At 42.5% G+C, this 20,626-nt stretch overlaps 1 protein-coding gene across 1 annotated transcript in view; it reads left to right on the top strand.

Moving 5' to 3' along the window:
* PTPRG (protein tyrosine phosphatase receptor type G) overlaps positions 1-20,626 on the top strand; it is a 399,811-nt gene that overhangs the window by 368,100 nt on the left and 11,085 nt on the right. Inside the window, exons 15-25 of the mRNA XM_064667329.1 lie at positions 1,317-1,408; positions 11,336-11,432; positions 13,106-13,188; positions 13,416-13,550; positions 13,785-13,919; positions 14,301-14,473; positions 15,563-15,698; positions 16,037-16,183; positions 17,254-17,347; positions 18,615-18,691; positions 19,115-19,243. Of these exons, the coding sequence (XP_064523399.1) occupies positions 1,317-1,408; positions 11,336-11,432; positions 13,106-13,188; positions 13,416-13,550; positions 13,785-13,919; positions 14,301-14,473; positions 15,563-15,698; positions 16,037-16,183; positions 17,254-17,347; positions 18,615-18,691; positions 19,115-19,243 (1,298 nt within the window). The remainder of the gene's footprint in view (positions 1-1,316; positions 1,409-11,335; positions 11,433-13,105; positions 13,189-13,415; positions 13,551-13,784; positions 13,920-14,300; positions 14,474-15,562; positions 15,699-16,036; positions 16,184-17,253; positions 17,348-18,614; positions 18,692-19,114; positions 19,244-20,626) is intronic.

The following is a 20,626-nucleotide window of genomic DNA, read 5'->3' as shown; positions in this document are numbered from 1 at the left end:
CTAAGAAAAGCGTATGTGACAGCTTAGAGGTTTTAGCTGCCAAAGATCTTTCACTCTGAATACAGTAAATGTCACATCTATTTATTTATCGTTAAATTTTGCTAAGTATCTGTAGAAATATTTGGATTTTTTCTATCATAATGTAGATGTTTAAAAGGAAAAGAATCCAGATTATAATGCAGCTGTAGCACCAAACCATATGGCTGCTAAATGGGAGCAAAAATACACCACTGAATTACTTGGAGTAAACATAAACTGGATGCAATCTTCAGAAGAATATTAAATGGAATATATAAATACGAGAGTATTGCCATAAAATCATGCAATCAGACAATAGTAGCCATCAGGCAATAGATTATTTCACATGCTGAAAGTAATCACAGTTGTATAGCGATTTGCATTTTCTAAATGCCAGACTGAAAATATTAACTGGTGACTCTTGGCAAGCACAGTGTTTTTACCAACTGCAGTGGTGGTTGTAATAATATCTAGGCCTTTTTTTGAGAGAGAGAGAGAAATAGAGAAATAGATAAGTAAGGCAGCCATCCTACACCTCAGCTTTATTAGAATCTGCCCAGGGTCCCAGGTGCTCGAAACAGTCTTGTTTGTCTTTAATTCAGTTAAAGCTTTCGACTTCTTTAAGAAAGTTTCTGTGGGTGATTTATTGGTATATTGGGTAGAATTTGCACTGTGCTGAGCAAGAACAAATGGTCCAGTGGAATACATATTTAGTGTTATGAATAGTGTCTGGCATGAGAGAGAACTCAAATTAGTGTGGCTGTTGTGTTTGCCTGTTCTTTTGCTCAGCAGCGGTTCCATGATAAGTCCAATTGGATTCTACATCATTGTGTAAAAGGGAAAAAGGTAATAACTTTGGTGAGAAAGGCTTGTGTGTCTGCTCAGTCTGGTAAAGACTTACTGAGAGTAATTGTCAATTCTGCTTTCATAAATTGGTTCTCTTCTGTTCTTTTTACACAATATGGAAGGAGAGGAGGCCTCTACATCCCATCCACAACCATCTTCAGAGTGTGAGGAAGAGCTAAATGATCCTTGAACTTCAATTGGACTTTGTAAATTAACATCCCAGGGAACAGGCTCTCAGTATTCGTAACTGTGGTGCTTAGAATTGGAAATACAATATAAAATGTTTACCTCAGAATTGGCCAGATTCATCAAGATTTCTATTACTGTGTATTGAACCAGCTCTGCCCCTGGGAACTCAGATCTGAGCACTATCAAGTGAAGACTTCCTCCCCTGAAGTTTTATGTATGAGACAAAGAGCAACTCTGAATATCTCTCTGTTTTTTTCCTACAGATGATATGGAAGCAATTCCAGTCAAGCAGTTTGTTAAACACATCAGTGAGCTGTATTCTAATAACCAGCATGGGTTCTCAGAAGACTTTGAGGTACGATTTAATGATCCACCAGTAAAATGTTGTTTTCCTAAAGTTAATTGTGTATTAATAATTGGGGACCGTGCGACATCTGTGTGAGGCTGTCATGTCAGGTAAATGCATTGCTCAAATGTATCAGAAGAAACAGGATAATACCAATTTGCTAACAGCTATGAGCAATGTGGGACTGGACATTTTCAGATGCTTTCTAACCACCACAGAGTTGGTACCTTTAAGGGAGAATCCTCCTAAGTTTTTATTAAATAGGAAAAGCTGTCTGCAAGCCCCCAGAAACAACATAAAGATACAAACAGTTGTTTTTAATTGCAGGTTTTTCTTAAAATGTGCAGATTATTTTACTCTTCTTGGTCCAGAATTTGTTCCTCTTAGTCACACTGAAAAGTTCAAAAGTAGTAAAATAGTGCTTACAATGAGTAAAAGTTGTAGAATTTGGTCTTGTAAGAAAACCCAAACTGTGGGTCAGTTCCTTGAGTCCTTGTTCATGCTCTGTTCAGGAAAGTTTGCTATTGAAGTCGTTGGTTATTTGGTTCCAGTAAAACCAAGGAGAAAAGATTTGGGATTTAGTTGGTGGTAGTTACATAATGTGACTATTTTAAAATTTGCATCCTTTTGCCTGTGTAGGACAGATTTTGACCTATAAATCTGCTATCATTTGGAGGCAATTCCAGTGAAGTGAAAGTAGTTTTTCACCTCTCGGTTACCAAATCCATATTATGCAAGCATGGTAAACACCAAGCAGCATGAGGACAGGCTGTGGAGTCAGGCTTTTCCTTCACTCAGTCTAATTGCAGTCACTGCTGAACTTTTGGAAGTACTGAGAAGCAGGAGGAGCCCCAGGAAATTACAGGGAGCTGCTCTACTGGCTTCCCCACCAGGAAAAGGAGCTGTGTTTGCGTGCTGCATGTGAATCAGAGAGGCAGCTGTGCTTACAAACAAGGCAGCGAACCAAAATAGGTGGCCTTATATCTACAGCTTCTTTGCTTACTGCAGTGTAAAGACAAGACTGTATGCAGGAATTGTTTTTAATGGGATCATTTAAAACGTTTATTGTTGCTGTTTGGTTACTGTCTATAAAGAGTGGCTGCTTTGTCTGATGCCCAAAAAACGTTGTGTAAGTTAGAAACATTTTGTATTCATGAGGAAGGCAAATGTGTAAGGTGTTAAAGTGATTTAGTTCAATTGACTGCTGGCTGGATGGCTGAGCAGGAATATTGAGGCATTTAACAATGTTGATGGTATTCAGGACAAACATTTATTCTCCAGAGAGTAGAATTTGATCAGGATGATCAAATGCGACTCACTCTTCTCAATTATTTATGAATTGCGACCCCAGTGCTATTCATCACAGCTGGGTTTTACACCACTTAATTATTCAAAATAATCAGCAACACATCTGTAAACTTGGTCTGGCTTTAAGCAGGCTTTGCTTCAGCTGTCGCAAAATCACTGCTATTAACAAATGTTGGACACCTTCCGCCCGTGTTTTAGCGAAGAAAAACACTGCTCTAATAGCCTTATTTTTTACTTTCCTCCTGGAGTTCCCTGCTGCGAGTGCCGTGCTGTGGCAGCCAGTGGAGGAGAGCTTTGGCCAATTACTCCTGTTCTGGGGAGCACAGGGTCCCCTCCGAAGGGAAGTTAAACTCCTCCGACTGCACTGCGTGCGCCAAATTCTATTCTCCGTGCTGGCTTAAAACTTGAAGCATCTGCTTTGAAGTCAGTATAGCTACTCTAGATGTATTTCTCCCTAGTTGAGATCTCGGCTTCCTAAAGAGTAAATGAAATCTCCTCCTAGAGTAAGGAGGAATAGGAACAAGGCGACCTCTGTCTGGGATAAACTGTCCAGCTCCCCTTCAGTGATGATGTTCTGCCCTGCTGATGCCTCATGGGTCTGATTTGAAACGCTGGATCTCTCAGTGAGCCTTTAGGTAAAATGTTTCTCAAGTGCCCAGACTGACTCAGAGATCAGAATCCCAGTTTTGAGAGTGGCTGAGGGCTGGCAGAGCCCAAGGTCATGTTTGCACAGCAGCTGCTGAAGTGGCTGGGGTTGTAACTTCTCACATACGGTCAGATCCAGCCTTGGTCCATGTGCTGGAGTTGTATCTGCCAGCTACAGTGAGGACTTAGCTAATGTTTTGTGGAGAAACAATAAGATTCCAGATGAAATAGGAAATCCATTGTTACAGGACTGCTAGCCTTGCATGGAAAGTACCACAGCCATATCATGCCTTCATGCCTGGGAAACTTCTGAAAAGAGGCAATGGATTCTGCAGTCATACAGGCTTTTTACAAAAAATCTGCTTTTTACATCTAAAAGGAAGAGAGAAGAGGATGGCAAGGAGATGCTGAAAAAAATGTGATCAATATTACAGAATAAATAAATCTCCCCAAAGGTAGGCAGTGCATGAGATTTTTGTTAAAGGACAAAAGGATCAAAAATCTCTTCAGAAATTTCCATGAGAGGAGGTTTAAGGTAGAAGCTGCAAAAGGAAAAGACTAAGCTAGGCACAAACATACTCTGCCTGATTAGGAGGGTAAACATCCTCCATTTGTTTGTTGCTAGATTTTAGTGTAAGTATCTTCCTGTGTTTTTGGCAGCGTGTTGTGGGCTGTATTGAGTTGGGTTTTACATGAAGAAGATTCCTTTGAAAGTAAATTGTGTGAATACTCCCTCCTCCTCTTAAATTGAGCTGTAATTACAGCTAAATATTTTGTGAATGTGCTTAGGAAGCGTTTTATGTGCAGAGGAAAAAAGGACTTTGAACTCACAAATCTTTCCTTGGAAAGTACATCTAAAATGAATCCTTATTCCCTTTGGGTAATCATAGTGCAAGTAGCCAGCTTTATTGTCTGGTGATAGCTGGGATTTCTTGTATATACAATATTGTTAAGATTTCCTTTGAGTCCCGTGAATTTTCAATTTTTGATATAAATTAGAAATATAGGACCCAATTTAATGCTGAACAACAAATAGCTTTTGAAAATAAAGTCCATGATCCTGCACCACCAGTGCTGGTCTCTGACATAGTTCTTTGTATTCAACCTTGGAATTTGTTCAGTACTAGAGTGAAAAAAGTTCAGGGAAGGTTTTTGGCTTGCTCTCAGGTAGCTCCAGCACTGTCTTGCTATGGCATACAGGATGAGGTACCACATTTTTACAGGGCAGCACTGGGGCAGGGTTTGAGGGCAAGACTGAACAGAGATTGAGAGGCTTCCTGAGCCAGAGATTATATCTACTCCTTGTCTAGCCAGAGATTTTCTTGGCATCATTGTGTCTAACAGTCTTTGACAGACCTTTCTTCCATAAATTTCTAATTGTCTCTTGAACCCTTTTAGGCTTCTGGTGTCCAAAGTGTCCCATGGCAATGAATTCTACAATTTATTCCGCAAGAACAGACTTCCTTTTGCTTTTACCTCATGCCTAATAACTTCTCTTGATGCTTTCTAGTTTTTGCATAACAAAGTACATCCCTATTTACTTAAATGCCTCACATGACTCTGTCCGCCTCCATATTCCCCCTTAGTAATCCAGTTTCAAATCTGAAGAAGTCTGAACTATTCACTTGGTTTGTTGGAGGAAGCTATTCCAGACTTATGACCACTTGTTCCCTCTGTGCCTTTTTTTCTTCCTTTACCATATCCTTTTCAAGACAGAAAGGCCAAAACTGTGCACAGTATTTAATGAGTCGCTTTACTGCTGAGTTCTGCAGGAGCACAGTGATGTTTTCCATTTGGTTTTCCATTACTTTCCTTCCTCCTAACATACTGTTTGGTTTTTAACAACTGCTGAGCACTCAGCTGGCACCTCCAGAAAACCATCGGCTGTGACCCCAAGGTCTCATCACTGAATGGCAATAGCAAATTGGGAACCTGTCAGTATGTGTAGTTAGTTAGGGTTGTTTTTCCCAAGTACATCACTTTGCCTTTATCAACATTGGATTGCAGTTGCCATTTTATCACTCGGCCACTCAGTTTTGGGAGATGGTTCTGCTTCCCTTCACAAACAGCTTTTGTTCTAATTACCCTGAATAATTTTGTATTGTAAACACACTTTGTCTCCTCTGCAGCCCATTTATGAATAGGTTAGGTCCTGTAAGGTCCCACCAGTGAAAGCTGAACACTGAAAATGCCTGGACGGGTGAGACCTATCTCTCACCTGTTAGTGCACAAGGCGAGTTTTCTTTTTGCACCAAGACAGATCAGTTTTTTAAGTAATATCTTCTGAGAGGCCCTTTCACACATTTTGAAAATTGATATGCTGCTCTCTCCTAGATGGTCTATAGGCTTTTTCAGGGACCTCTCCCCAGCTCTGCTGGCTTCTATTATAGTGTCTAGCAGTTTGTCCCACAGCGAATCAGATGTAGTGGGCTGCAGTGCCTGAAACCCCTTCCGGATCTCATTTTAAGAACTGATCTCACATTTGTCATCCTCAATTCCACTGATAGCCTGACTATATAGGACATGTGCCCTCCAAATTCCTGTATTAAAAACAGTGTGAAGTGCAGCCTCCCACAGTAAAGCTTTTCATTCCCTCCCCCTGGCCAGTTACTGCAATAACACAGTAAGTTTTTTTGAGTAATCATGTCCTCTTGCTCTAAGAAAGGAACACTAAGCCAAGAAATCACCTTCCATCCCCAAAGCTAACTGTGAGTTTTTATAGTTTAATGCAGTATTTGGATTTTTGAGATCAGACAGTTTTATTTCCCTCCTCCGTAATTCTGGGGCGGGTCAGTCAGTGCTGCTGCGGGAGCGATTAGAGTGGGTGAATGCAATCTCCACAGACCTCTCCTGCCCGTGGCCGTGTGAGTGTAATGATTCATTGCCAATTTGGAGTCTGAACAGGCTCGCTGAACTTGGAGGCAGGCTGTCTAGCTCCCTCATCACATAAATTGAAAATATCTTTATACTCCAGCAACACCTTCTTCTAAATGTCCCAAAATGTAAGAAAATAACATAAATCTGTATTTTCAGCAATGTGGCAGGGATTTGCTAGTAGTTATTCTCATGGTTGCTGCTGGTCAGGACAAGGGTCACTGGCTCTTTTTAACCGGTGACCTCAGAATGTTATTTTCTGGCAAAGGGCTGCATTGAAGGCAGATAACGCTGCACTTTGCACATTTCTTGAGACACTAAAAACCCCGTGTAGTTATACTGACATCCCTTACAGATTAGACACAGCTCACACCAGACATATGCTTCCAGCTGCATCTACACCAAGGAATTTGGCAGTAGAAGGATGCCATTTCAAAAGCATGCTGCTAGCAGGCAATACTGCATTGGGAATGGTTTATAACCCTGGCCCAAAATTGCCCTAGTTGAAGGTGTTCTCAGCCTGTACGTTGCTGTACTGAAACCAGAGGGAAGCAGCACTGTGAAGCTGGAGGAGGAAGGATTGCTGCAGAATAGGGCTTTCCTGGAGTTCTCAATTCTTGTCTCATCACTTCACCTGCCCTCAAAAATGGGCATTGTGAATTAAGAGATAAAGTTGAAGAGAAGCAATAAAAGAAGTTAAGATATCTGGGCTTTCTGTTACTAATCACAGTACCACAGCCATTCCCCAGGTTTCTGCCTGGAAGTCCTGCTTGGAGGAGCCATTGCATGGGCAATGCAAGGTTTTGGTCAGACTCTGGCACTTCCCTGCCTAATGAAGGGCAGGATACCACAAGCAAACAGTCCTCCACCGTCCTCTCCTCTTTCATGCATTTACGGGAATTTTAAGCTATCTCTTTATGTTATTCCTGTGCCTAGTCCTTTTGGTTTGTTTATTTTCACCTTCTTTCTAGGCTGTCCCCAGCTCACCTCTCTCTTGAGTGTTGTCGGAGAGTTTATACTAGTGCTAAATTATCGCAGAAATCTACACTGTTCCTGTGAGATATCTTCAAATACTATCTGCAGTCTCTGTTGGTATGCTGTCTTCATGTTTGCTGTGATAAAACAAACAGCAAGAGCACTACCACAGAATTCCTGTAATTTGGGATTAAAATAATAGATCAAAACTGATTTTAGGGGTGGATGAACCAGCCTCTTTCATGCTGAAAAATATCACATTAATATCAAAGCAGAGCTGTGGATCTTCTCTGATTTAGTCCCTCAGATTAGGATCCTTTCTTTGTTCGTGATTCCTCCGCATTGCTATTCATAGGCTTTCACAGTTCAGCCCCTGCCAGGACATCAGCCTGAAGTAATGGGAAACAACAGCAGCGCTGCGTAAGGCCGAATCAAGAGACCGAGTTCCTGCTCAGTCACTGTAGCAAAAATTCTTGCTCAGAACCTTATATTGCCAGCAAGACACTGGAGCAGTTTGATTTTACACTTAAATGGAAATTCTTTGAAGTTTAGAAGAAACTAATCTGTAACTTGTTTCAGAAAGGCAATTAAAATGGGTCGTTAAACCTGGGTGTATCAAATTCCAATTAGCATTAGCATGGACAATATAATTAAAAGGTAAATTAGCCATAATAGCATAGACTAGAACACTTTTTACAGTAACTAACGGTCAATTGAAACCATGTACTTTGGTTTCTTGGGTTGTCAATGATAAGTTGAAGGGACAGAATAAGAGCCTGTATTCATTCATCCTGGGACAGTAATGTGTTCTGCGAAGTTAAACATGAGAAGCAGCAGTGTGCAAGCCAGCTGCCATTAAGATCAGTGTAAGAGACCAAGCAGGATTAAGGAAAGCAAGAGGAAATACTCTAGAGCTGAAAAGTTTATGGATGAATTATGGATGTGGTGATATGGACACTGTCTGTCCTACTCCAAGGTGCCAGTAGCAATTTGGTGCTAATTGTGAGAGGAATTTGTTTTGGCTGCAGTGAGCAGCCTGAGATCAGCCTTGACCTAGTGACCTGCCTATAAAGGTAGTGGTAATAATAATGCAATCATGGTGATGTTTTAAGTGCAAATGAAGGACTCGGTAGGCAGTAAAGTTTAGAAATCCTATGGTGTTCATTGTATACGCCATAGAAAATTCTGGGAAAGTAAATATGTGATATACGTAAATGTAGAAAAATGGCAAAATTAAGATGGTGACTTTTGGGGACTTTCTCCAGGGTGTTATTTATTAGCACCAGGCTGTCCTCTTCTGCCAAGGGGTAAATAATACTCTGAGCAGAGGCACAGGTAACAGGCAGCAACTAGTCTTGTCTTCTTGCAGCATTTTGTGCATTGATGAAAGGCAACCAGCTCGGCTTTAATAACAGAGGAATGTTAACTTGTGCCTTACTGTCTGGTGGGAGGAGCTGTGGTTTAGTAATTTGTGGTTATAATTTGGAGAGATGAACCCAGGAGAGTAGGAGAGCATGGAGAGCCACACTTTGCTCTCAACCCCATCTCTCCATCCTGCACAGCCAAACACTGTCAGTGGCCAGCGTGGAGCTGGAGGATGTCCTCAGACCCCTTCTCATTGGACTGCTGCAATGTCCCAGAGCCTTGGCTGTGCCCTGGACCGGAGGGGAGGGCTGAAGACTTTTAAAAAAAGACAAAAATAGTGGAGGCATATTGGCAAGGGGGAAACTTTTCTTCCACAGTCTCCTTTCGCTGTGCTTTTGCAGTGTGCAGACATAGAAATCCACCATTGCAGCAGCTTCCCAGAGTATTAAAAGCCATTTAGAATGCTGTGTGTTAAGAAAAGCTGTTTTCAGATCATCAGCTCTCACAGAGTCAGACCTCCTTTTCCATTGCTGTGTTTTTCACCATCTTAGCTTAATCTTCCTGTTCTATTAACTTTATATTGGCCAGCTGGGAACATGTACAGTTGAGGAAACAGTCACTATCAACATAAAAAGGTTAATTAAAATGATTAACCTCACCAACAATTCCCTTATGGAAAAATCCTATAGAATTTAATAGAAAATGATACATTTACTATGTAGTATTTAAACTGTCAGAAAAAATTCCTTAGCAGGGAGGTAATTCCCTATTAAATTCTATAACTTTTCAGAGTATTCTCCACAGAACCTTATTGGATTAATCTATATTAAATTCTACAGCATTTGGCATAAATTTTTCAATGCCAATAACTCCTAAAAAGAATTTTGTAGTGATACAGCGATGTAGGGTTTGATCTGAGGTTTTTCAGAAGCAGGGAGGGTATTTTTTAGGAGCGACCTGTAATAGTGCAGCAGTGATGTATGATTTCTGAATGCAAAAATAGGCAAAACAAAATTACATAAAATCAACCTAACATGTAAATATTGCTGCTTTTCCAATTATGTCCTAGGCTGAACTGATCCTGCCCATTGTGTAATCAGAAGTCCCTTTCTTACTGGAACTGACAGGCAGAATTAGGGGAAGCGCACACTTTAATATGGGGTTTTTTTATTTGTGATAGAAATGGAACTATGAAAATTCTATTAGGGCCAGCTGAGAGTTTTGCTTGATTCCTCTTTGTCTTTGCTCAGCTTATCTCCTTGAGCACAGTATGTTTCTCCCTACGGAGGGTCGGGGAAGACAGAGAGAAGCAATTGTTATTTGGGAGTGTCACGTGGATATAAAAGCTATAAAACGTTCAAGGTTTTAGTATACTTTGCACTTTTAAAATGTAAATGTTGGGGAAGATATCGAAATTGCTATACAAGTCCTTTGTGAAATGTCTGCATAATGCTGAACTCTTACATCTGCTATTTGTATAGCATTTCTCGTGATAATTTTTCTTTGTCACTTAGCTCGTGATCTTTGTAGCAGCTGTGAGCTCCTAATGACTTTCCCTCTCAGGTTCTGTGCTGTTATTTTTAAAGCCCAAAGTACAAAGTAATTTGACACTTCCTCACATATCCTTAGGGGAAATCGGTTCTGTTTGGTGCAATTTCTGGGACTCACAAAAGATTTGAATAAATATATTTTCTTCCACAACTTTGTAAACTCCAAATATTGATTTTTTTTTTCTTCCCCAAAAAGGTGTCTTTACATGAAGAATATTTATGCTAGTGATAAAAAAGGGGGCCACTTTTTCAGGAATACTGTGGTTAAATTGATACCAAAAATGGTATCTTGGAGATGGAATCACACGACTGATTCAGTTTATGAGACAGTCTCTGAAGTGTGTAACTCTCTAGGATGGTCTGGCCAAAGGGAATGGCTGCTTCTCTCTAAAGTCAGAGAAAAGACCCTCCATTACCCCGTTTCAATAGCCCTGTACTCTGTTGTTGAACACAGTAAGAGGTGGGTTGAGAACTAAAAAAATCGATGGGAATTAGGTATCTAACCTACAGCCTCAACCAGACAGAAATCTGCATCTCTGGTTTCATAAACACCTTGGCAAGCCTGTCTGCTCTCTGCTTTGTAAATGTATATATACACGGGTACAACCTTTTATGATTTTCACTATATTGTGGACAGTTAATCAGTGTCCAAGCAGTGATATTTAAGCACTCGCTGTTATCTTCAGAGATCTATTTTATTTATATTTTACAAAAGGCATCTCTCTGCAGAGAACTAATAAAAGGTCAGTGCCAAATGTAAATGTCAGAAACCCCGTTTTGAGAGGTTATGAGCAGATGAGTTGTCCAACAGTCAAAAGTCTTCTGTTGAAATGTTTTTTGTGTTTAGTTTCTTACACTGCACTGGCCACTCTTGCCTTTGAGGGACCCTCTCTTCCCTCCCCAAGGGAGGTGCAGGAGATGCAGTGCAGGAGGCTGTGGACTGGTGGTCAGAGGGGACAGTCGGCCCTCAGGGTGCTCAAAGAACATCTGTCCCCAGGTCTCCAGAGAGGAGAATAACTGTGCACCAGGGACAACTCACAGGGCTCAGTGTGAGCAAACCATGGTAAACAGGACACTGCTGAAAGGCTTTGTGTTTAACCCAGCAGTTAAGATACTGATATTTTAAAAGTTGTTTGTGTAAGCTGTTGCAGAAATAAAAAAAGACAGCTCAATTTTTTTGGACTGCCAGATTTTCCATTTGAATAATTTTTGTTCCTAGGAGGTGCAGCGCTGTACGGCCGACATGAACATCACTGCAGAGCATTCCAACCACCCCGACAACAAGCACAAGAACAGATACATCAACATCCTGGCCTGTAAGTAACCACTGGCCTAAGCACAATGAATCAACCCAAAAAGACACTCTCCTCTCACAGTGTGTCTGTGTGTGACTGGGACAGGCAGGTGGCTCCAGGTTACATTATTACACAGTCATTAATAAACATGTGAAAGTGTGGCTGGGAGGTCATTTCTCCACTAAAGGCATTGGATTTTTTAACAGCTTCTCTGGAGCCAGGATTTCACTCCATCTTTAGTTTTGAAATGTTTTGCAGTTTCATGGTCCAAGCGTAGTTTTAGAAGTAGCAGTTTGGTATGAAATTTTGTGGAGGAATAACTGGGATCAGTTGATGATCAGAGCTCTTCTGCCTGCTAATGCCTGAAAACTGGCCTAGGGGAAGCGCATGGTGGAGCAAAAGGTTTTACTGATGATTCCTGGGATTACCTTACAATCCCAGAGGTGCTAAATCTTGCAGAGTGTATCTGCTGTATTTCAAACTGCCTCAGCTGTGTGTAGGACTTGGACAAACAGTGATCTTTGTAGCACAGAGCAGGCTTTGCCTGTATCCCTCTGAGAACTGCAAATCTGGGCTCTGCTCTAGAATGCAAATTATTGCATGTCTGGGATGGAAATGCAGTAACTTTTTCCCTATTGTTCTCTGATGTGGCATGGATCACAGATGCAGCAGTCACTGTGGTTTAAGAACAGAAATGGAGAGCCACTGGTAGAAAGTTCACAATGTTCATAAACATTGCAATAAATCCCGAATGTTTTTGATGGCACAGGAAGGAAATACATGTCTCTAACAGATTCTCATAAGTAATCAAGGTGTCGGCTGAGGATCAATTCCCAGACCTGTGAAAGGCTTGCTGTGTGGCCTTGGGCAAGGGCATTCCTTGAGCTTGTCCCAGCTGTCATTTTAGACATGGATATCTGGTCCCTCTAGGCATAGAGATGTGCCATTGGAGGAGAACTGGAGCAGGCACTCCAGTCCTCTGGATTGTCCCTGGAGGAAAGTCTCTCTCTGCTGGTCCTCAAGGAAGGGAACTGAAACCACAGTATTCATGCTTAAAGTTGGCTGATGTGTCTCATCTCTGCATGAGTGGGAAGTACCACCCAGCCCAGTGCCTCCATCTAGGAGCAGAAGGACTGTGATTTCTTTCTGCTTTAAGACGAAGTGAAGCCTTTGGGCAAAACAAAAAGAGGAGCTACAGATCATGACCTCAAGTCTGTCCTGGTGGTGTGATGATAGTGGTGAAGTGAGGACATTCACTCGTCTCCCAGAGCCAGTAGAGGTGTCTGAGCCCAGCACTGAGGGAGGATGATGAGCCAAGCAGAGGCAGCTTTGCCTGCCAGAGCCGCGCCAGTGTCTCTGCTCAGCGTTACAGCTCCGTGGGGTGCCCTGGCTCTCTGAACCACTCCGTGTGATGTGGGTGATCCTAGAGTTGTGCTCCTGAGGCTCCAGTATTCCTTAAAGAGAAGCTGTTCCAGCATGAAGCATGTACTGTTAAGGATGTGAAGATTGACGACCTGCTACCATGAGCAGGTGACCAAGAACAGATGCTCCCATATCCCTCTTGATTCCAATCCAAGGCCGATCTCTTCTGTGTATTAGTAGGGGCTACCTCAATACCCAGGAAATGGGATGTTTGCCTGCAGTTCTGCAGTGTGTTTCCCTAATGCTTCTCTGCTCTGTTTTTTATCCTGCAGATGATCACAGCAGGGTGAAGCTAAGGCCTTTACCGGGGAAAGATTCTAAGCACAGTGACTACATTAATGCTAATTATGTTGATGTAAGTTGCTTTAATTGTTTTTATCTTCTCTACCATTGAATTCTTCCACAAGGAGAATTATTGCCATTTGTGGAGTGATTGTGTTTTCCAGCTTCACCTGATAATTTTGCTGTGAATTCCTCGCTATTCTGAATAAGAAAAGCACCTTTCTTTGTTACTTTTAAAATATTAATATGTCTGCCATGATATTGCTTTCATCTCACTTGGCATTATGGTTTTCTTTGAAGGGTTACAACAAAGCAAAAGCCTACATTGCTACCCAGGGACCTTTAAAGTCTACCTTTGAAGATTTCTGGAGGATGATTTGGGAACAAAATACTGGAATCATTGTCATGATCACAAACCTTGTTGAAAAAGGAAGAGTAAGATATTTTCTAGTTTGTTAGCAGTTGCTCCTTAACACCTCCGTAAATCACCTGGGCGGAATTTGTTTTTAAATGGCTTGGGTTGATACATGTTGATGCATAATGCATAACGAACATAACAGAGGGGTACATAGCTCGCCATTATTTTACTTTTTTTAACAAGCTCTAAACACAAACACAAAGCAGCAGCTCAGACCCTCAGCCAACCCACCTGACTGTGTCTTTGTTCAGAGGAAATGCGATCAGTACTGGCCGACAGAGAACAGCGAGGAGTACGGCAACATCATCGTCACGCTGAAGAGCACAAACATCCACGCCTGCTACACCCTGCGCCGCTTCACCGTCAGGAACACCAAGATGAAAAAGGTGAGTTCTCATCCAGGTGCCTTATGGCGTCTGTGGGATGCAAGGCACACCAGAGCAAAACCCGGGGTTTGCTTAGGCAACTCGAAGGAGCAGGTGGGTGGGAAATAAGTAAGCAAAGCTAGGATTACAAGGATCCTAGTGAAAGGTTCAGCCTGTATTTGTTTTTCTCTAGTTCACTGCTGCTTTGGTGTCACAGTTATTGCTGTTATTACCTGTTCCCATAGGTATTTTTCCTTGAACTCTGTCTCCACCTAGCAGGAGGCAGAGCTGCAGAAGATTTCTTCTGTCAGAGTCCACCACTTTCTCAGCTGAGCAAGCCAGAAGGACTGATCATATTTCTGTGCTTCTTTTCCCTTCTCTCTGCGCACACTTGGCACACAGGGTCAGAAAGGAAACCCCAAGGGGCGGCAGAACGAGAGAACGGTTATTCAGTATCACTACACGCAGTGGCCCGACATGGGTGTGCCCGAGTACGCGCTGCCCGTGCTCACCTTCGTCAGGAGATCCTCTGCAGCCAGGACCCCGGACATGGGACCAGTGGTGGTGCACTGCAGGTATGATGGCTGTGACTAAACACCTCAAGGCAGGCACACCTAGTGCACACTGTGTGCTCTTTCATGCCAGCTAACAGCAACATCATAAGTTACTAACACAGCAGGAGTGTGCCAGCCCCAAGGTACATGACCTTGCTTTGCCTACATCTTAAGACAGCTCCAATGCAAAAGCTTCCCCATTGACACAGGGTTTTGCTAATGCCACAACACTAGGCTGCCAAACATTGCACTGGTGTGGTTGTGAAGTTCCTTGGTTGAAGCTTGTTTGTAGCCTGTCCGTTCAGGGCATGGACAGGACAGGATCACCTCTGCTGGGAACCAACCACATGAACACATGGACACTTAGGCATGGCACTGCCACTGAACCACATCCACACTCACCAGCACTTGCAGCCAGAACAATAGATCAGTAGATAAATTAGTTCAGGGATGTGGTCTTCATCACTGTGTGTGAGGGGGCTGCACAGCACCACAGCAAAGGGGAGAGGATGATGGAGGTTACAGCTCCTTCCTGAGCAGAAATTGAGACTTTCTGAAGAGCTCCCCTCTCTGTTGGGCCCAGGACCACTCTCCTCCCTTGCAAAGGAGTCCTGCAAGCATCAGCCCCTTCTCATGCCTTCCCACAGTGCTGGTACCACTTGCATTTCCAGTTCCACTGGAATGCTCCTCACTCTTCACGGCCTGGAGTGACCTTGACGGTCCAGGATAGCAGCAGCTTGGCATAGGGTGGATCTCTATATGGCTTCTTCCAGCCAACTCCGGTAACAGCAGCAGTTGTTGACGGGAGGCAAGTGTGAACAGCCAGAGTGTGAAGTCCAGGACGATGGCAGCCCCATCCTGACACTGCTGGCACAGGTGTGATGGCTTGTGTTGTGTTCATCCTCATCCTGCACCACAGAAGGGAGGAAATATATGCCTGGTAATATTCCCAGAAAACCAAAATATTTTGCTGTGAAACTTTAGTGGTTGAAGCTGGCAGGAAAATGAATGTCTGTGAACAGGAATATTTGCTTAATTCTGTTCTGGTGTTAAGTCTACATTTGTTTTCATCTAACTGTATTACATGGGTTTCTCTTATGTTTTCTGTAGTGCTGGTGTTGGCAGGACTGGTACCTACATTGTGATAGACAGTATGCTGCAACAAATAAAAGACAAAAGCACAGTTAATGTCCTGGGTTTCCTGAAACATATCAGGACACAGCGCAACTACCTCGTCCAGACAGAGGTAAAAATTGCAGCAGGGTTGAATTTAAAGTCATGTCCATTTTTATGTTGTAATTAAAAAGAAAATAGATTTTTCCAGTTACATCCCTGTAAAAATTGAATGCATTACTGGCATTTTTTTGCACTAGAATGTCTCTTTTTTTAAACCAGAAACTTCAGATTTTGCTTTAGACTCATTCATAGCTGTGCTATGTTTATAGATGTTTATTCTGGTTTTGGTGGTATTTGCATGGACAGCTTGTTTTGCACACCATTTCCTTTAGTGTGCTCTACCCCTCAGCCAAAACCAGCTGTTTAGGTTATTCCAGGTGCCTGCCTGACATGCTGATATTTTTCTAGGAGCAGTACATTTTTATTCATGATGCCTTGTTGGAAGCCATCCTTGGGAAGGAGACTGAAGTGTCTGCAAACCAGCTGCATAGTTATGTTAACAGCATCCTCATACCTGGCATAGGAGGGAAGACACGACTAGAAAAACAGTTCAAGGTAAGGTTTATCACTGCCATGCAGAGGGACCTAATGTTCCTGCTGTCTTTTGTATGACCTGTCTTCACTGTCAGTTTTCATGGCTAAGGAACCAAACCAGAACACTTGATTAGCACAACTTGAGAGGTTCAGTCCTCTACAGTCTTAGCTATGCTGCTGGAAATCAGTGATAACACTCTTCAGTCAGAGATGAGAAGAGGGACATGGACCCTGGTTTGGACTGTGCTGCTGGTCAACCTGTTCCCAAGAGAGCTTGGATGTTCCCGAGTCAGTGGTCAGCTTGGCTGGAAGTCTTCCTCCAAACTGTGGCTCTCACATATATATATGCATATATTTTTATATATATATATATATGTATATATGCATTTCTCCATATATATATATATATATATATGGAGAAAGACAAGAGATAAGATTCTTTGCACCACCTACTATTTCTCCCAAGGAGATGGGAAACGCACCTTTACTCACTTTGTTCTGGTAGTTTCCCCACGCAATGGGGGAATATTCAAATACAAATCTGCCTTCCTGACTTTTCTGTGTGCCCCCAAACATCCCAGAATGAACATGGCAGACCAGAGAATGTAACCCGTGGCCTCAGATCTCAGATGGCAGTGTAGTGGGTTCCCCAAAGGCCTGGCAGGAAAAGACATTCTGCAGGAATGATCTGGCTTTTATTTTAGAGGAGTGAAAAAAAAAAAACAAACCATAAAAGTTCTGTTGTTCTATTTTGCTAGCTTTTCTTCCTTGAGACCTGCTTCTGACTGAACATATCTGCAAGTCTTTGAAATATATTCTCAAAGATAACGAAACATAGTGCTCTGTGAAAATACATTTTGATGGAACTTCATTTTCAGGATGTTTCGAAGCTGAGAGCTGCAGAGATCTTTTTATTCATTAAACATGTTGTATGAAAAGGATTATTTCCATTGGCATCTTGAGTACTTTAAACAAGTTTAACAATGCAGTTTATTCTTCTACTAATGCATCTTCACAGGAGTTGGCAAAGAAACCTCCTCTCTTCATTTAGTGTGCTCTGAGGACTGACTTACTACTTTATTCTCTTTCAGCTGGTTACACAGTGTAATGCAAAATACGTGGAATGCTTCAGTGCTCAGAAAGACTGCAACAAAGAAAAGAACAGGAACTCATCAGTCGTGCCATGTAAGATCACATCTTCAGTTTGATTACTGCCTAGCATAACTTTTTGTACTGAATTCTCCTGGTGTTATGCATGAAAAGGCATAGCCACTAGGAAGGGGAAATGTAATCTTTTGTTCAGTCCAAGCTGTCTTGTCTTTCGGTATTACCCTGATGAAACTGAACAAAAGGAAATAGTTGCAGTGTCAGCCAGATATACTGTCCAAGTGAAATGTTAATTTGAAGTGCTTAAGAATTTGAATAATTAGGTAGGGGATAAATCTATGGAATACTGAGAGATTACTTTGATACCGCTCCCAGCTCCGGTGAGATCTCCCAGAGTGATTGGCACAAGTTGTTTGTAATTCAGCTACTGCACTCAATTTCTCTGTGTGAGCCGCCCCAGATGTGAGGGTATTTAGTGCCTGGGGACAGTTTCACAGTCATTAATATGGAATCTGTGCGTGGCTGTCAAGCAATATGAATTTGCACCAGACCAAGCACGGACACGTCATCCCCATGACATTACCACAGTACAGGACAGAGGACAGATGATGGCCAAGCCAGCACAAAGGAACAGTGGCACAAATACAGTCCATCATGAAGTTTGTTAATAAAAGCGGAAGTCATCAGAATATATCTTAGAAACAGATGTAAACGGGGCAGAAATAATCTGTATGGCTTTGCCCTTTGGGTCATGCAGCTGCAATGATTTCAGTTGGGCTTTGGGGGCCTGTCACAGGGTTTGAGGATGATGTTGAACTCAGCCTTTAAACACGGAGGAGTGTGGATCTGCTGAAGAGCACACACACACTGCTGGGTGGTTCCCCATTAGGGAAGGGGTTTGTCTCTGGAGGTTCTCTCACCTCGTGAATGATGGCAATGCTGCCGAGTGGTAGGGAAAACAAAATAAATCAGCTGGGTTTGTGTGCTGCTGGAGACAAATGGAACACTACAGTCAGGAATTACCTGAAATCCCCTGTTATCACTGCATATACTGTTATTTGGTAATTCAGCCTGCTGTGAAAATCTTTGCTATAGTAAAATTTGATTCCTGAAATTACTTTGTCCTTGTGGGAATATTGTGCAACATTCTCTTTTATATCCTGTGTTAGCAGGCAGTGCTTTAACGCAGTTAAAGTGCTGGCCTGCTCCTGCGGGAGATGGGAGCTGCACACTGTTTGGTTTGTTAACAGCTGAGAAATTCTTACTTTCTGCATTGTGCCATGACCAGACTTTGATCTTTTTTCTTTTTTTTTTTTTCCTCTGTGTATTTTTTTTTATGTTATAGCTGAGCGTGCTAGAGTGGGCTTGGCACCGCTGCCTGGAATGAAGGGAACAGATTACATTAATGCCTCTTATATCATGGTGAGGAAGCCAACACCTAATTACAAAGTAAAATCAATTCTAAGGTGCTAAATACCAGATGCCTATAATTGTCTTAATTCTGTATGTAATGGCTATGTATTAACAGATGAGATTTTAACACCTTCCCCATAATGTAAAGCTATTAACCGTGCTTTATTAAAGATTCTTGCCTAAAAAATTAATTACAAGATGCATTTAGATGGGATGTGTATTTCCATGAGATACAGTCAAATAAACGCTGGGATTTAGAGTAAATTAAGACAATAAGGACTCTGCAGAATGGAAATGGAGTTAATTATAGCCCGTATAAAAATACTGGGGAATACAATGAAATAGGGTCATTATGTGTCCCCCAAAGATGAAATTAATGCTTTAACAGTATTGAAGGCAGTAAGTAACTGTGTGTTTGTTTTGCTGCAAAAGGGCTACTACAGGAGTAATGAGTTCATCATAACACAACATCCACTGCCACATACGACTAAAGATTTCTGGCGAATGATCTGGGATCACAATGCACAGATCATTGTCATGCTGCCGGACAACCAGAGCCTGGTGAGTTGCCCGTGTCTCTTCCAGCTGGGCACAGCACAGGGTCACTTGGGTACCTGCTGTGGCTGTGCTCTGGTTGAAACCAAAGCCACTTTTTGAGCCACCTTCTCAGACTTTGCCATAAGCTTGTTACAAAAAGGTGAGTTCCAAGATGTGGGGCACGTTCTTTTGCTGTCTCCTTCTATACTCACCCCTGGGAAAGACATCCTGGGCTGGATGGACCTCACTGCTCACAGGCAGCTGACAACCTCTGTGATACCCCTGAGGCAGGATGCAAGGCACTGAGGGCACTGAGAGGCTGGAGTTATGGGTAAAGACTTTGAGAGGAGCAGAAATGGAGGCAGGGACAGTAGATAATTGCTTGTTTGCCCGTGGGCTTAAGCCTCAGGCCGTGCAAGATTATGGTTGTGGAAGGCTACAAATGCTATATTTAATGAAAGTAAAAAGCAAACACGTATGTTAATTTAAGTGGAAATAATGCATCAGACAGAGAGAGAGAGAATAAGGAGACACAGGTGAAGTGCTAATCACTACTTCCAGATTTACCAGCACGTCTCAAGAGGGCGTGTTGAAAAGGATTAAGAGCTAAACGATTAGCTTTTTCATGCACGCATCACTGAGGTGAATAGACAATTGTAGCTGAAAGTGGAAGAGAAACCACCTTCATTACAGCAGGAAAATAGCAGTCATGAGGGGCTACTAAAGAGGCAGCAGTCAATATGTTGCTTGTGTGCAGGGCAATGAAAGGGATTGCAGGCACTGCGAGGCAAGGAGCGTTCAGAGAAATCCGATCGAATTGGAAAGCACTAATGAAATGAAAGTGTGTCAGGTGGAAATGAAGAAGCTGATCTTGTCTCCATGTATATATGAAATTGCTCTGCAGAACTATAGTGATTAAAGGCTGGGTTTGGCCACATCCCTGCTTTCACCAGGTGAAGGGGTGGCATTCCCAGGGTGGAGGCTGGCCAGCGAGGCAGCAGCATCCCAGGTCAGCTCAGTGGTCAATGGGGGATGCATTGGCTGGCAAGCAGGGGTGGCACGGGACTAAAAGAGATGCTGAATCTGTAATGCCAAAGGACAACACAATAATGCAAAGTACCTGCTGCGTGAAGACCTGTCAGGTGGCAGGACAGGTCCCTTCCCTGGCGCTCAGTGATATTACTCTGCTTCCCAGTGCCTCTGCTTACTGAGGGCAGAATTGTCAAGGCACTCAGAGGACTTAGGACCTTATGTCACATTTACAGAATAAACCTTGACGGCCCAAATCTCAACAGTACCTTGCATGTCATGTGCACCAAAGCTCCGGACCCACAGAAATACGCCTGGTTTTAGAGGCATGTGCGTGGCCACAGCGGGATGACGTGGGTTCAGAGCTCATGTTTTCTC

This window comes from Pseudopipra pipra, chromosome 11 (assembly GCF_036250125.1).
Source record: "Pseudopipra pipra isolate bDixPip1 chromosome 11, bDixPip1.hap1, whole genome shotgun sequence".
Lineage (NCBI taxonomy): Eukaryota > Metazoa > Chordata > Aves > Passeriformes > Pipridae > Pseudopipra > Pseudopipra pipra.
Note: the sequence above shows the minus strand (reverse complement) of the source record. Positions and strands in the feature narration are given on the sequence as shown.